The 15,999-nt window shown below is 45.1% G+C and overlaps 1 protein-coding gene across 1 annotated transcript in view; it reads right to left on the minus strand.

The window, feature by feature from the left end:
* Nucleotides 1–15,545, minus strand: part of fh (fumarate hydratase) — a 31,793-nt gene extending 16,248 nt beyond the window's left edge. The window contains exons 1-7 of the mRNA XM_071394738.1: nt 15,348–15,545; nt 11,912–12,040; nt 11,443–11,553; nt 10,329–10,505; nt 9,350–9,532; nt 7,273–7,438; nt 6,389–6,592 (exon numbers count right to left, since the gene is read on the minus strand). Of these exons, the coding sequence (XP_071250839.1) occupies nt 6,389–6,592; nt 7,273–7,438; nt 9,350–9,532; nt 10,329–10,505; nt 11,443–11,553; nt 11,912–12,040; nt 15,348–15,467 (1,090 nt within the window). The 5' untranslated portion in view covers nt 15,468–15,545. The remainder of the gene's footprint in view (nt 1–6,388; nt 6,593–7,272; nt 7,439–9,349; nt 9,533–10,328; nt 10,506–11,442; nt 11,554–11,911; nt 12,041–15,347) is intronic.
* Between the last annotated feature and the right edge of the window lie 454 nt (nt 15,546–15,999).

Genomic DNA, 15,999 nt, shown 5'->3' on the forward strand with positions numbered 1-15,999 from the left:
AATTAGGTGGGGTTATGTAGCTCTGTTATAACAGTTAGGTGGGGTCATGTAGCTCTGTTATAACAGCTAGGTGGGGTCATGCAGCTCTGTTATAACAGTTAGGTGGGGTCATGTAGCTCTGTTATAACAGTTAGGTGGGGTCATGTAGCTCTGTTATAACAGCTGGGAATTAGGTGGGGTTATGTAGCTCTGTTATAACAGTTAGGTGGGGTCATGTAGCTCTGTTATAACAGTTAGGTGGGGTCATGTAGCTCTGTTATAACAGCTGTGAATTAGGTGGGGTTATGTAGCTCTGTTATAACAGTTAGGTGGGGTCATGTAGCTCTGTTATAACAGTTAGGTGGGGTCATGTAGCTCTGTTATAACAGCTGGGAGTTAGGTGGGGTCATGCAGCTCTGTTATAACAGTTAGGTGGGGTCATGTAGCTCTGTTATAACAGTTAGGTGGGGTCATGCAGCTCTGTTATAACAGTTAGGTGGGGTCATGTAGCTCTGTTATAACAGCTAGGTGGGGTCATGTAGTTCTGTTATAACAGTTAGGTGGGGTCATGTAGCTCTGTTATAACAGTTAGGTGGGGTCATGTAGCTCTGTTATAACAGTTAGGTGGGGTCATGTAGCTCTGTTATAACAGCTAGGTGGGGTCATGTAGCTCTGTTATAACAGTTAGGTGGGGTCATGTAGCTCTGTTATAACAGCTAGGTGGGGTCATGTAGCTCTGTTATAACAGTTAGGTGGGGTCATGTAGCTCTGTTATAACAGCTAGGTGGGGTCATGCAGCTCTGTTATAACAGTTAGGTGGGGTCATGTAGCTCTGTTATAACAGTTAGGTGGGGTCATGTAGCTCTGTTATAACAGCTGGGAATTAGGTGGGGTTATGTAGCTCTGTTATAACAGTTAGGTGGGGTCATGTAGCTCTGTTATAACAGTTAGGTGGGGTCATGTAGCTCTGTTATAACAGCTGGGAATTAGGTGGGGTTATGTAGCTCTGTTATAACAGTTAGGTGGGGTCATGTAGCTCTGTTATAACAGCTAGGTGGGGTCATGTAGCTCTGTTATAACAGCTGTGAATTAGGTGGGGTTATGTAGCTCTGTTATAACAGTTAGGTGGGGTCATGTAGCTCTGTTATAACAGCTAGGTGGGGTCATGCAGCTCTGTTATAACAGTTAGGTGGGGTCATGTAGCTCTGTTATAACAGTTAGGTGGGGTCATGTAGCTCTGTTATAACAGCTGGGAATTAGGTGGGGTTATGTAGCTCTGTTATAACAGTTAGGTGGGGTCATGTAGCTCTGTTATAACAGTTAGGTGGGGTCATGTAGCTCTGTTATAACAGCTGTGAATTAGGTGGGGTTATGTAGCTCTGTTATAACAGTTAGGTGGGGTCATGTAGCTCTGTTATAACAGTTAGGTGGGGTCATGTAGCTCTGTTATAACAGCTGGGAGTTAGGTGGGGTCATGCAGCTCTGTTATAACAGTTAGGTGGGGTCATGTAGCTCTGTTATAACAGTTAGGTGGGGTCATGCAGCTCTGTTATAACAGTTAGGTGGGGTCATGTAGCTCTGTTATAACAGCTAGGTGAGGTCATGTAGCTCTGTTATAACAGTTAGGTGGGGTCATGTAGCTCTGTTATAACAGTTAGGTGGGGTCATGTAGCTCTGTTATAACAGTTAGGTGGGGTCATGTAGCTCTGTTATAACAGCTGGGAGTTAGGTGGGGTCATGTAGCTCTGTTATAACAGTTAGGTGGGGTCATGTAGCTCTGTTATAACAGTTAGGTGGGGTCATGTAGCTCTGTTAAAACAGTTATGTGGGGTCATGTAGCTCTGTTATAACAGTTATGTGGGGTCATGTAGCTCTGTTATAACAGTTATGTGGGGTCATGCAGCTCTGTTATAACAGTTATGTGGGGTCATGCAGCTCTGTTAAAACAGTTATGTGGGGTCATGCAGCTCTGTTATAACAGTTATGTGGGGTCATGTAGCTCTGTTATAACAGTTATGTGGGGTCATGTAGCTCTGTTATAACAGTTATGTGGGGTCATGCAGCTCTGTTATAACAGTTATGTGGGGTCATGTAGCTCTGTTATAACAGTTATGTGGGGTCATGCAGCTCTGTTATAACAGTTATGTGGGGTCATGCAGCTCTGTTATAACAGTTATGTGGGGTCATGCAGCTCTGTTATAACAGTTATGTGGGGTCATGTAGCTCTGTTATAACAGTTATGTGGGGTCATGCAGCTCTGTTATAACAGTTATGTGGGGTCATGCAGCTCTGTTATAACAGTTATGTGGGGTCATGCAGCTCTGTTATAACAGTTATGTGGGGTCATGCAGCTCTGTTATAACAGTTATGTGGGGTCATGTAGCTCTGTTATAACAGTTATGTGGGGTCATGCAGCTCTGTTATAACAGTTATGTGGGGTCATGCAGCTCTGTTAAAACAGTTATGTGGGGTCATGCAGCTCTGTTATAACAGTTATGTGGGGTCATGTAGCTCTGTTATAACAGTTATGTGGGGTCATGTAGCTCTGTTAAAACAGTTATGTGGGGTCATGTAGCTCTGTTATAACAGTTAGGTGGGGTCATGCAGCTCTGTTATAACAGTTAGGTGGGGTCATGTAGCTCTGTTATAACAGCTAGGTGGGGTCATGTAGCTCTGTTATAACAGTTAGGTGGGGTCATGTAGCTCTGTTATAACAGTTAGGTGGGGTCATGTAGCTCTGTTATAACAGTTAGGTGGGGTCATGTAGCTCTGTTATAACAGCTGGGAGTTAGGTGGGGTCATGTAGCTCTGTTATAACAGTTAGGTGGGGTCATGTAGCTCTGTTATAACAGTTAGGTGGGGTCATGTAGCTCTGTTAAAACAGTTATGTGGGGTCATGTAGCTCTGTTATAACAGTTATGTGGGGTCATGTAGCTCTGTTATAACAGTTAGGTGGGGTCATGTAGCTCTGTTATAACAGTTAGGTGGGGTCATGTAGCTCTGTTAAAACAGTTATGTGGGGTCATGTAGCTCTGTTATAACAGTTATGTGGGGTCATGTAGCTCTGTTATAACAGTTATGTGGGGTCATGTAGCTCTGTTATAACAGTTATGTGGGGTCATGCAGCTCTGTTATAACAGTTATGTGGGGTCATGTAGCTCTGTTATAACAGTTATGTGGGGTCATGCAGCTCTGTTATAACAGTTATGTGGGGTCATGCAGCTCTGTTAAAACAGTTATGTGGGGTCATGCAGCTCTGTTATAACAGTTATGTGGGGTCATGTAGCTCTGTTATAACAGTTATGTGGGGTCATGCAGCTCTGTTATAACAGTTATGTGGGGTCATGTAGCTCTGTTATAACAGTTATGTGGGGTCATGCAGCTCTGTTATAACAGTTATGTGGGGTCATGCAGCTCTGTTAAAACAGTTATGTGGGGTCATGCAGCTCTGTTATAACAGTTATGTGGGGTCATGTAGCTCTGTTATAACAGTTATGTGGGGTCATGCAGCTCTGTTATAACAGTTATGTGGGGTCATGCAGCTCTGTTATAACAGTTATGTGGGGTCATGCAGCTCTGTTATAACAGTTATGTGGGGTCATGCAGCTCTGTTATAACAGTTATGTGGGGTCATGTAGCTCTGTTATAACAGTTATGTGGGGTCATGCAGCTCTGTTATAACAGTTATGTGGGGTCATGCAGCTCTGTTAAAACAGTTATGTGGGGTCATGCAGCTCTGTTATAACAGTTATGTGGGGTCATGTAGCTCTGTTATAACAGTTATGTGGGGTCATGTAGCTCTGTTAAAACAGTTATGTGGGGTCATGCAGCTCTGTTATAACAGTTATGTGGGGTCATGTAGCTCTGTTATAACAGTTATGTGGGGTCATGCAGCTCTGTTATAACAGTTATGTGGGGTCATGCAGCTCTGTTAAAACAGTTATGTGGGGTCATGCAGCTCTGTTATAACAGTTAGGTGGGGTCATGTAGCTCTGTTATAACAGTTAGGTGGGGTCATGTAGCTCTGTTATAACAGTTATGTGGGGTCATGTAGCTCTGTTATAACAGTTATGTGGGGTCATGTAGCTCTGTTATAACAGTTATGTGGGGTCATGCAGCTCTGTTATAACAGTTATGTGGGGTCATGCAGCTCTGTTAAAACAGTTATGTGGGGTCATGCAGCTCTGTTATAACAGTTATGTGGGGTCATGTAGCTCTGTTATAACAGTTATGTGGGGTCATGTAGCTCTGTTATAACAGTTATGTGGGGTCATGCAGCTCTGTGCCACTTAGCTAATGCCGGACCACTGGGACAGATGGAACACAATAACTTGGGTACTATGCCATCTATGGCATGTCCAAATACGGTTCACTCTTTCAGAGATCTCCTTCACTCCTTTCCTACTTCAATGTCTCCTTAATAATGTCTATATATCCTGCATTACTCATCTCATATGTATATACTGTATTCTATACTATCCTACTGTATCAGTCTATGTATTACTCATTTCATATGTATATACTGTATTCTATACTATCCTACTGTATCAGTCTATGTATTACTCATTTCATATGTATACAGTGATCCCTCGCCACTTCGCGGTTCACTTATCGCGGATTCGCTATTTCGCGGATTTTCATAATGCATTTTTTTTTTTTTTTTGGTGCATTGTGCTCTGCATTCTGATTCGCTAAAAACTCACTCCCGCTTCTTGTATCAAAACATGCTACGAATTGTGCTATCATTTTGTCGTCTCGTGCAGTTATGTGTACGTACATAAAACAGCTTGGCAAATTTACATTAAGTTGGCCAGGAAGGAAGGAAGGACTAACGCTTGGTCGCTTAGCAACCATGGTGCGAATGGCCACTGAACTTAAGCGAGTAGCTGAGGAATGGGACCCTTTGATGAGCCGTTCATTACAGTTCTCCAACGTAATCGATGGTGGCATGTCGGTGTACAAGGATCTTTTTGCAAAGAAGAAAAAAGAGCGACAACAGCTGCCTATCACTATGTTCTTCTCCCGAACAAACACACCTGCACCGCGGGCTTCAGAAGAAGAGAACACTGCAGAGCGCAGTCAGGATGCAGCGGCCCAGTCTGAAGAGCAGTGAAACGGCCTACACGTGAGTCACTGTATTTGTATACATGTAATAGTTGCTAATTGTAAAAAAAAAAAAAGTTTTCTATTTCGCGGATTTCACTTATCGCGGGTCATTTTCGGAACGTAACCCCCGCGATAAACGAGGGATTACTGTATACTGTATTCTATTCTATCCTACTGTATCAGTCTATGTATTACTCATCTCATATGTATATACTGTATTCTATCCTATTCTACTGTATCAGTCTATGTATTACTCATCTCATATGTATATACTGTATTCTATACTATCCTACTGTATCAGTCTATGTATTACTCATCTCATATGTATATACTGTATTCTATTCTATCCTACTGTATCAGTCTATGTATTACTCATTTCATATGTATATACTGTATTCTATTCTATCCTACTGTATCTTAGTCTATGTATTACTCATTTCATATGTATATACTGTATTCTATACTATTCTACTGTATCAGTCTATGTATTACTCATCTCATATGTATATACTGTATTCTATTCTACTGTATCTTAGTCTATGCCGCTATGACATTGTTCATCCATATATTTATATATCCTTAATTCCATTCCTACTTAGATGTGTGTGTATTAGGTATATGTTGTGGAATTGTCAGATTACATGTTTGATATTGGTGCACTGTCGGAGCTAGAAGCACAAGCATTTCGCTACACCTGCGATAACATCTGTTAAACACGTGTACGTAACCAATAACATCTGCTGAACACGTGTACGTAACCAATAACATCTGCTGAACACGTGTACGTAACCAATAACATCTGCTGAACACGTGTATATAACCAATAACATCTGCTGAACACGTGTACGTAACCAATAACATCTGCTGAACACGTGTACGTAACCAATAACATCTGCTGAACACGTGTACGTAACCAATAACATCTGCTGAACACGTGTATATAACCAATAACATCTGCTGAACACGTGAATGTGACCAATAACATCTGCTGAACACGTGAATGTGACCAATAACATCTGCTGAACACGTGAATGTGACCAATAACATCTGCTGAACACGTGTATATAACCAATAACATCTGCTGAACACGTGAATGTGACCAATAACATCTGCTGAACACGTGTACGTAACCAATAACATCTGCTGAACACGTGTATATAACCAATAACATCTGCTGAACACGTGTATATAACCAATAACATCTGCTGAACACGTGTACATAACCAATACAATTTGATTTTACAGTGAACTATATCATGTTATGCTTGACAACAACGGTGAAAACCAGACCCCGGAAACTCACCAGGCATGATGCTGCTACCAGGCTCGTTCTCAGGCAGAGAGAGTTCTCCCAGGCCAGAGCGGGGCCCGGACCCCAGGAAGCGGATATCGTTGGCGATCTTCATCATACTGACGGCCACCGTGTTCAACGCTCCGCTCAGCTCCACCAGAGCATCGTGGGCCGCCAGAGCCTCAAATTTGTTGGGAGCCGTCACGAAAGGCAGACCTGGAGACAGGATATGACATCATGTAGACAGGTCTTGATAACAATATAAACAATTCAAGGTTGACAGAGTATGTAATGTATGACTCATGATAACAGCTGGGAGGGTGAACTGTAGCCATAATACCACACTGCAAACCCTCTGACAGAACCAAGTGACTTGGTGTACAGAGAAAACAGGAGAGGACCTAGTGCAGAGCCCTGGGGGACACCAGTAGTGAGACATTAAAGAGGACCTAGTACAGAGCCCTGGGGGACACCAGTGGTGAGACATTAAAGAGGACCCAGTACAGAGCCCTGAGGGACACCAGTGGTGAGACATTAAAGAGGACCCAGTACAGAGCCCTGAGGGACACCAGTAGTGAGACATTAAAGAGGACCTAGTACAGAGCCCTGGGGGACACCAGTGGTGAGACATTAAAGAGGACCCAGTACAGAGCCCTGGGGGACACCAGTGGTGAGACATTAAAGAGGACCCAGTACAGAGCCCTGGGGGACACCAGTAGTGAGAAAACATGGACCATACATGACTATGATAACCATTATGAAATGTGTGTGTGTGTGTGTGTGTGTGTGTGTGTGTGTGTGTGTGTGTGTGTGTGTGTGTGTGTGTGTGTGTGTGTGTGTGTGTGTGTGTGTGTGTGTGTGTGTGTGTGTGTGTGTGTGTGTGTAGCCTCCTGTACCTGTGAGAGAGGCGACAGTAGCTGCTACTTTCTCAGCGAAGCCGATGCGCGTGTTGAGGCCTGTGCCCACGGCAGTACCTCCCGCTGCCAGCTCATATATTCTGGGCATGGCCGTCTTCACTCGCACAATACTGTACTTTACCTGCTGCACGTACCCACCGAACTCCTGTAAAACGCAGAGAAACAGGACAGTTAGTCGACTGGTAGAAATACATTTTAAAACGTCTCATTAGGATAGTTTGACATCTAGCAGACTGGTATGTTACTAGTGTTGCACGTACAGGACACCGAAACATCTGCGCTTTTCCAATTACGACACGAAAAACGGGTCGGTACAATTTTTTTTTGTAACTTTCGTTTCTTCTCTCAAAAAATGTGTCTCACGTTTGGAAACCAAGTTAAATGCTTTGAAATTAATTAAATTTGTCCAAGTTTATCATAAAACCATCAACAGTTATTCATATTCCCTGCAGCTTTCTCAAGAGGCAACGGCAAGGGAATGCCCGTCTGTGTGGTATGCATGTGTACCACTTTGTGTAGCCGTTAGCATGCTAACGACAACCGTCTGCTGGTAGCTGGAAAGGCTAATGAGGCGATAATGCTAATGACAACCGTCTGCTGGTAGCTGGAAAGGCTAATGAGGCGATAATGCTAATGACAACCGTCTGCTGGTAGCTGGAAAGGCTAATGAGGCGATAATGCTAATGACAACCGTCTGCTGGTAGCTGGAAAGGCTAATGAGGCGATAATGCTAATGACAACGGTCTGCTGGGAGCTGGAAAGGCGATAATGCTAATGACAACCGTCTGCTGGTAGCTGGAAAGGCGATAATGCTAATGACAACCGTCTTCCGGTAGCTGGAAAGGCTAATGAGGCGATAATGCTAATGACAACCGTCTTCCGGTAGCTGGAAAGGCTAATGAGGCGATAATGCTAATGACAACCGTCTTCCGGTAGCTGGAAAGGCTAATGAGGCGATAATGCTAATGACAACCGTCTTCCGGTAGCTGGAAAGGCTAATGAGGCGATAATGCTAATGACAACCGTCTTCTGGTAGCTGGAAAGGCTAATGAGGCGATAATGCTAATGACAACCGTCTTCTGGTAGCTGGAAAGGCTAATGAGGCAATAATGCTAATGACAACCGTCTGCTGGTAGCTGGAAAGGCTAATGAGGCGATAATGCTAATGACACCCGTCTGCTGGTAGCTGGAAAGGCTAATGAGGCGATAATGCTAATGACAACCGTCTGCTGGTAGCTAGAAAGGCTAATGAGGCGATAATGCTAATGACAACCGTCTGCTGGTAGCTGGAAAGGCTAATGAGGCGATAATGCTAATGACAACCGTCTGCTGGTAGCTGGAAAGGCTAATGAGGCGATAATGCTAATGACAACCGTCTGCTGGTAGCTGGAAAGGCTAATGAGGCGATAATGCTAATGACAACCGTCTGCTGGTAGCTGAAAAGGCTAATGAGGCGATAATGCTAATGACAACCGTCTGCTGGTAGCTGGAAAGGCTAATGAGGCGATAATGCTAATGACAACCGTCTGCTGGTAGCTGGAAAGGCTAATGAGGCGATAATGCTAATGGCAACCGTCTGCTGGTAGCTGGAAAGGCTAATGAGGCGATAATGCTAATGGCAACCGTCTGCTGGTAGCTGGAAAGGCTTTTTCCAAAAACATTCTCAAAAGTTAACTACAAAATAGCCCATGCCTACCTGGTAGAATGACATCATGATTATTTACATCAATCCAGTGGCCATTTGTTGTGTTAAACTAAATATGGTGTGACAGAGCGAGAAGCTGCTTTCTCTGCCATGGTATCATTTCTGGTATCGAGTGCGTGTGTGTACTGTACCTGTCCCAGAGACAACGGTACAGCGTCCTGTGTGTGTACTGTACCTGTCCCAGAGACAACGGTACAGCGTCCTGTGTGTGTACTGTACCTGTCCCAGAGACAACGGTACAGCGTCCTGTGTGTGTACTGTACCTGTCCCAGAGACAACGGTACAGCGTCCTGTGTGTGTACTGTACCTGTCCCAGAGACAACGGTACAGCGTCCTGTGTGTGTACTGTACCTGTCCCAGAGACAACGGTACAGCGTCCTGTGTGTGTGTGCGTCCGATCTTGATGATGTCTTTAAACTCCACAGCCTTGGCGTGCAGGGCGTCGTGGAGGTGTTGTAGACCGGGCAGCAGAACCTCGTGGACCTCTTTGGCTGCTGCGATGTGCATGGCTGTGGGGAACGTATCGTTGGAGCTCTGCAAGACAAAAGGTGGCGTCAACTACAGGTCCATTCAAATACTCTGCAAGACCCAAATACTTACATTAAACACAGATTGATTGATATTTAAAACTCTTTACCTGAGCTTATCAGATACCCATAAATAAAAACATTTAACTAAACGCTGCCGTCTGTTACCCTTCTGAGGGCAAAGAGAGGTCTGTTACCCTTCTGAGGGCAAAGAGAGGTCTGTTACCCTTCTGAGGGTAAACGCTGCAGTCCGTTACCCTTCTGAGGGCAAACGCTGCCGTCTGTTACCCTTCTGAGGGTAAACGCTGCAGTCCGTTACCCTTCTGAGGGCAAACGCTGCCGTCTGTTACCCTTCTGAGGGCAAACGCTGCAGTCTGTTACCCTTCTGAGGGCAAAGAGAGGTGTGTTACCCTTCTGAGGGCAAACGCTGCAGTCTGTTACCCTTCTGAGGGCAAACGCTGCAGTCTGTTACCCTTCTGAGGGCAAAGAGAGGTCTGTTACCCTTCTGAGGGCAAACGCTGCAGTCTGTTACCCTTCTGAGGACAAACGCTGCAGTCCGTTACCCTTCTGAGGGCAAAGAGAGGTCTGTTACCCTTCTGAGGGCAAAGAGAGGTCTGTTACCCTTCTGAGGGCAAACGCTGCAGTCTGTTACCCTTCTGAGGGCAAACGCTGCAGTCTGTTACCCTTCTGAGGGTCCAAATAAAACACTGTCACTCGCTACTTCTATCTTGGTGAAAAACGGTTTATTTCCTTCGTCAACATTTTGTATGAAATGAGAAAGTGTTTCTGAATGGTTAGCCTACCTGGCTTTTGTTGACGTGGTCGTTGGGGTGAACAGGGTCCTTGCTCCCCAGCTTCCCTCCAAGGATCTCGATGGCCCTGTTGCTGATCACCTCGTTGACGTTCATGTTGGACTGAGTTCCTGACCCGGTCTGCCACACCACCAGAGGGAAGTGGTCATCCAGCTTACCAGCTGCCACCTGGTAAAGGAACATGTACATCAGAACAGAGAGGTCAACATGCCTTAGTCTGGTCCAAGGAACACGGACATCAGACCAGAGAGATCAACATGCCTTAGTCTGGTCCAAGGAACATGGACATCAGACCAGAGAGGTCAACATGCCTTAGTCTGGTCCAAGGAACACGGACATCAGACCAGAGAGGTCAACATGCCTTAGTCTGGTCCAACATCTGTTTGTGCCGTCTCTAACTCCTATTGTAATTGCAGCGCCATGTTTGGGACCATCTGGGACGAGGCTAACACTGGCTATAATGTTACATTTAGGGAATTACATTGTTCAGTATTGTACCAAGACCAGTACAAAGGCCGGTACCAAGGCCGGTACCAAGGCCGGTACCAAGGCCGGTACCAAGGCCAAGGCCGGTACCAAGGCCAAGGCCGGTACCAAGGCCAAGACCGGTACCAAGGCCGGTACCAAGGCCAAGACCGGTACCAAGGCCAAGACCGGTACCAAGGCCAAGACCGGTACCAAGACCGGTACCAAGGCCAAGACCGGTACCAAGGCCGGTACCAAGGCCAAGGCCGGTACCAACGCCGGTACCAAGTACCACCTGAGCAGTACCAAGGCATTAAATCAGTAGAATAAGGGCACCATGGCTAAATGTAGCTAGTAGGTCTAATGTAGCTAGCGAATAGCTTGATCCCAGATCTGTTTGTGCCGTCTTGCCAACAACACAAACAGGCCTGGCACCAGGCTAGGTAGCGAGGTGTAAGTGCTCTGCTTTTTGCTCAGTACCGTATCAAAAGCTATAGCTATTCTCTACAGCAGTGTAGCCTAATGTTAGTAGTAGACAGGTACCCAGGCTGACCTGTCTACTCTGTGAACTCACAACGCTGACAGTCATGCAACCCTCTCTCTCCTGTAGTGGTGTCGCTGTTCACCCTGTACTAGGCACCTCATCAGCAGCCTGCACGATGGCATCAGCCAGCTTCGGGTCCAGTCCATAGTCCTTGTTGACCTCCGCAGCAGCCCTCTTCAGAATGCCAAAGGCTTTGATCACCTGGATCTGTTGGGACAGAAAGCAGTAGTGAAGACGTGTGGAGCTACGATGGTTTTACTGTTACACAGGGATGCACTGGATACAGGAAGTAACCTTTAGTCTGATCTGAATCTGGGAAAATAGGACAGGAAATGTTGCAAGGATGTGTGTCCAATTTGTAGCGAGAGCTAGCTACAATGATTCTCTAAGACATGGTGGGACTGGTGACCTACAGCCACAGGAACCCACAGCCGTGTCTCAGGGCAAGCTACAATGATTCTCTAAGACATGGTGGGACTGGTGACCTACAGCCACAGGAACCCACAGCCATGTCTCAGGGCAAGCTACAACTTGACAGATGAAGTAACATTTAGTCTGAACTTACTGGCATTCTCTCCGACGGTCCTCCGATCTTGAAGTTCATGGTGGACCTGACAGTCTGAGCCCCATAATACTTGTCAACTGGCACCTTCAGCTCTCCAAAGGTGTCTGCTTCAATTCTGTACTCTGAAGACTGAACAACATGGACACAGTCAAATAGCAAAGATGAAAAGTTAGTCGGAGTTACTTGCCGGCGGCTAGCTGCGCGGTTACTTGCCGGCGGCTAGCTGCGCGGTTACTTGCCGGCGGCTAGCTGCGCGGTTACTTGCCGGCGGCTAGCTGCGCGGTTACTTGACGGCGGCTAGCTGCGCGGTTACTTGACGGCGGCTAGCTGCGCGGTTACTTGACGGCGGCTAGCTGCGCGGTTACTTGGCGGCCGCTAGCTGCGCGGTTACTTGGCGGCCGCTAGCTGCGCGGTTACTTGGCGGCCGCTAGCTGCGCGGTTACTTGACGGCGGCTAGCTGCGCGGTTACTTGACGGCGGCTAGCTGCGCGGTTACTTGACGGCGGCTAGCTGCGCGGTTACTTGACGGCGGCTAGCTGCGCGGTTACTTGACGGCGGCTAGCTGCGCGGTTACTTGACGGCGGCTAGCTGCGCGGTTACTTGACGGCGGCTAGCTGCGCGGTTACTTGACGGCGGCTAGCTGCGCGGTTACTTGGCGGCGGCTAGCTGCGCGGTTACTTGACGGCGGCTAGCTGCGCGGTTACTTGACGGCGGCTAGCTACGCGGTTACTTGACGGCGGCTAGCTGCGTGGTTACTTGACGGCGGCTAGCTGCGTGGTTACTTGACGGCGGCTAGCTACGTGGTTACTTGATTAGAGAGGAATAATCTTTTTAAAAAGTAGTAGCTAGCTATAGACTTGCTTTGTTGACATTTGAAAGCTAACCTCTTTCAAGACTGAACAACAAGACGGCTGTTTCTCAGGCTGACCTATCAAGTGTTCAGATACAATTAGCGAGGAGTTATGTATAGGTAAACACATAATTACGCAGCCATTTCCACAGCGCTCTGTGCCAGCGGTAGTGTTGGTATGCAGTTTGCCATAATTACGCAGCCATTTCCACAGCGCTCTGTGCCAGCGGTAGTGTTGGTATGCAGTTTGCCAAGTACCTCGACTCCTCCACGGAGTTGAGAGCGGACCGTTTTTTAATGAACCTCTAGGGCTGTGGCGGTCATGAAATGATGGCAGCAAAAGTACGCCGGTCTAACAGTAATTTATCGTTAAATAACATGTTTAGAATCTCCAGGCCTCCAACATACAAGCCGCCGATGCGCGTCTTTGGAACATCTACAGTTTAAAATAGATTTATTACACTATTTAATATATGTAACGGATGTGAAATGGCTAGCTAGTTAGCGGTGGTGCGCGCTAATAGCCTTTCAATCGGTGACGTCACTCGCTCGGAGACCTTGAAGTAGTGGTTCCCCTTGCTCTGACTCATACTTGAGTAAAATTAAAAGATATATTAAAAGAAAATGACTCACCCAGTAAAATACTACTTGAGTAAAAGTCTAAAACTATTTGATTTTAAAATGTACTTAAGTATCAAAAGTATAAATCATTTTAAATTCCTTATATTAAAGCAAAAGACACGATTTTCTTATTTAATTTTAATTTAATTTTTTGGTACAATTTTCCTGCTTATCATTCAAAATGTACTTTTGGGTGTCAGGGAAAATGTAAGGAGTAAAAATTACATTATTTTATATAGGAATGTAGTGGAGGAAAATGAAAAGCTGTCAAATATAAATAAAGTAAAGTACAGATACAAAAAAAACTACTTAAGTAGTACTTTCAATTATTTTTACTTAAGTACTTTACACCACTGAGCATATGTAACGGATGTGAAATGGCTAGCTAGTTAGCGGTGGTCGCGCTAATAACCTTTCAATCGGTGACGCCACTCGCTCTGAGACCTTGAAGTAGTGGTTCCCCTTGCTCTGCAAGGGCCGCGGCTTTTGTGGAGTGATGGGTAACGATGCTTCGTGGGAGACTGTTGTTGATGTGTGCAGAGGGTCCCTGGTTCGCGCCCGGGTCGGGGCGAGGGGACGGACTAAAGTTAAACTGTTACACATAGGGTAACCAGTCCATCCACCATGCATAATAAAAGTTCATACTCAAAGGCGATTGCTCGAGTTTGTTTAATTGGAGTATAGGCTATACCAATTATGTACCAAAGACATATTAAATCAGTTTGGTTTTATGTTTTTCTGCACTTGGTAATATGTGGTAGGCTATGTACTATGTATTGTATAACGGCACAATCGTCTTTTTAATTCATGTTTTTCTTTCGGCTTGGCCTCATAAGCCTATGGATATGCATAAACTCGAATATGTTTATGGTTGTTTTGAATGAATCATCACAGTCCCCAGGTCCAGACTATAGGAGGCGCACAGTACTACATAGAGCCATGACTACATGGAACTCTATTCCACATCAAGTAACTAACAAAAGCTGTAAATTCTGATTTAATAAACAGATTTTTTTTAAATGTACATTATTGAACAGTGAAGACTTTAGAGAATCACACACACACACACACACACACACACACATACATACATACAACACACACCTGGATTGTGTTGTAGTAGAGTAGTGGCCGGAGGGCACACAATGTATTGTGAAATCTGTTGTAAATTATATTTTAATGTTTAAAAAATGGTATTATAATGTATATTACTGCCTTCATTTTTGCTGGACCACAGGAAGAGTAGCGGCTGCCTCCTTGTATGTTGAAATTCAACAGTCTGAGTTGTGATGGGACTGTTCACCAAAAGTGAGCCTACATGTTAGAGACGAGAGAGGAGTCTCGGATTCCTAGGGGCTACTTTTACCCCTAACGTTACCTACTTTCACCAACTACCTCGTACCCCTCTGCACACTGACTCGCTAAGTTACTCCTTGTATAGCCTCGTTATTGCTATTTTAACTATTTGCTTCTTTTTTTTTTGACATTTTTCTTACGTTTGCACTCTGTATTGTTGGGAAAGGGCTCGTAAATAAGCATTCCACGGTAAAGTCGACACCTGCTGTATTCGGCGCATGTGACAAATACAATTTGATTTGAACTCCGTGTGAACTTGGCAAGTAAGTTATGCAGTGAAAGTTAGCCCAGTAGCAAGCTTGCTAGCTAGCAGATAGTTGTAAACTGACTTTGACCTTCTGCTAGCTTGACAAGATAACATTAGCCAACTGACAAGTTAGCTTGCTTGCTACCAGAATATTGCTGTGAATACTTGTTTCTTGTTTGAAAGACTATCTGCGGTTGTTCTAAAAACAGCATTACTACATTCGTGTAAAGCAAGATGGCTAACTATTCATTCATTTTAGCTAATACCGCTAACTAGCCAGTTAGCTTGGCTAACTAATAAGGTCATTTGCGGGCCTGCGATGGGCTAACAACTGACTCCAATCTCCGAAAAGACCAAACGTACCATTCTGGAGGATGTGAAGATGACTCCTGCTGCAGGACTGTGCTTTGTGTTGGCTAGGTTCCTCTGCAGCGCCTGGAGTTGGCCGTTAAATCGCTGGACGTTTCTCAAAGAGCGATACATTGCGCTAACTCAGCTGTCACTTCAGACCAGGGCGGAACTAAAATGAGCCAACCGCAAGCCTGTGTTAGGGGGCGGAAACATATATTTGCAACATTTCTTGGGGGGGATCATTTAAAACAGCACACCGAATCAAAAGCAGTATAAAATGTTATACTACATTTGACTGTCTTCGTGCCGTTGAAACAAGTGACGTTGTTTGATATTACAGTATTTGTCATTACATTTTAGGCCTTTTGGTTTGTCAAAACTAGTGTTGGGTAATTGCAAATGTGTAAACAATCATGTAGCCTGTATAGCCGCTAGTGGGCGCTATTTACATATCTTTTGACGGATCTTAACGTCAAAAAGACAGGTAAATAGCGGACACTAGCGGCTTTCCAGGCTAGAAATCATGCAATGTTGAGTCCTAAAATGCTATCTCTAATAACTGATAGGCACAGAGGGATACCAATTTAATTGTCTAAACTTGAATTTATCCTATGAGGATTTTTAGGCTAAGTTGTTTTAAGCCTTTGTGTGTTGTTTGTTGGTA

This window comes from Salvelinus alpinus, chromosome 3, assembly GCF_045679555.1.
Source record: "Salvelinus alpinus chromosome 3, SLU_Salpinus.1, whole genome shotgun sequence".
Taxonomy (NCBI): Eukaryota; Metazoa; Chordata; class Actinopteri; order Salmoniformes; family Salmonidae; genus Salvelinus; species Salvelinus alpinus.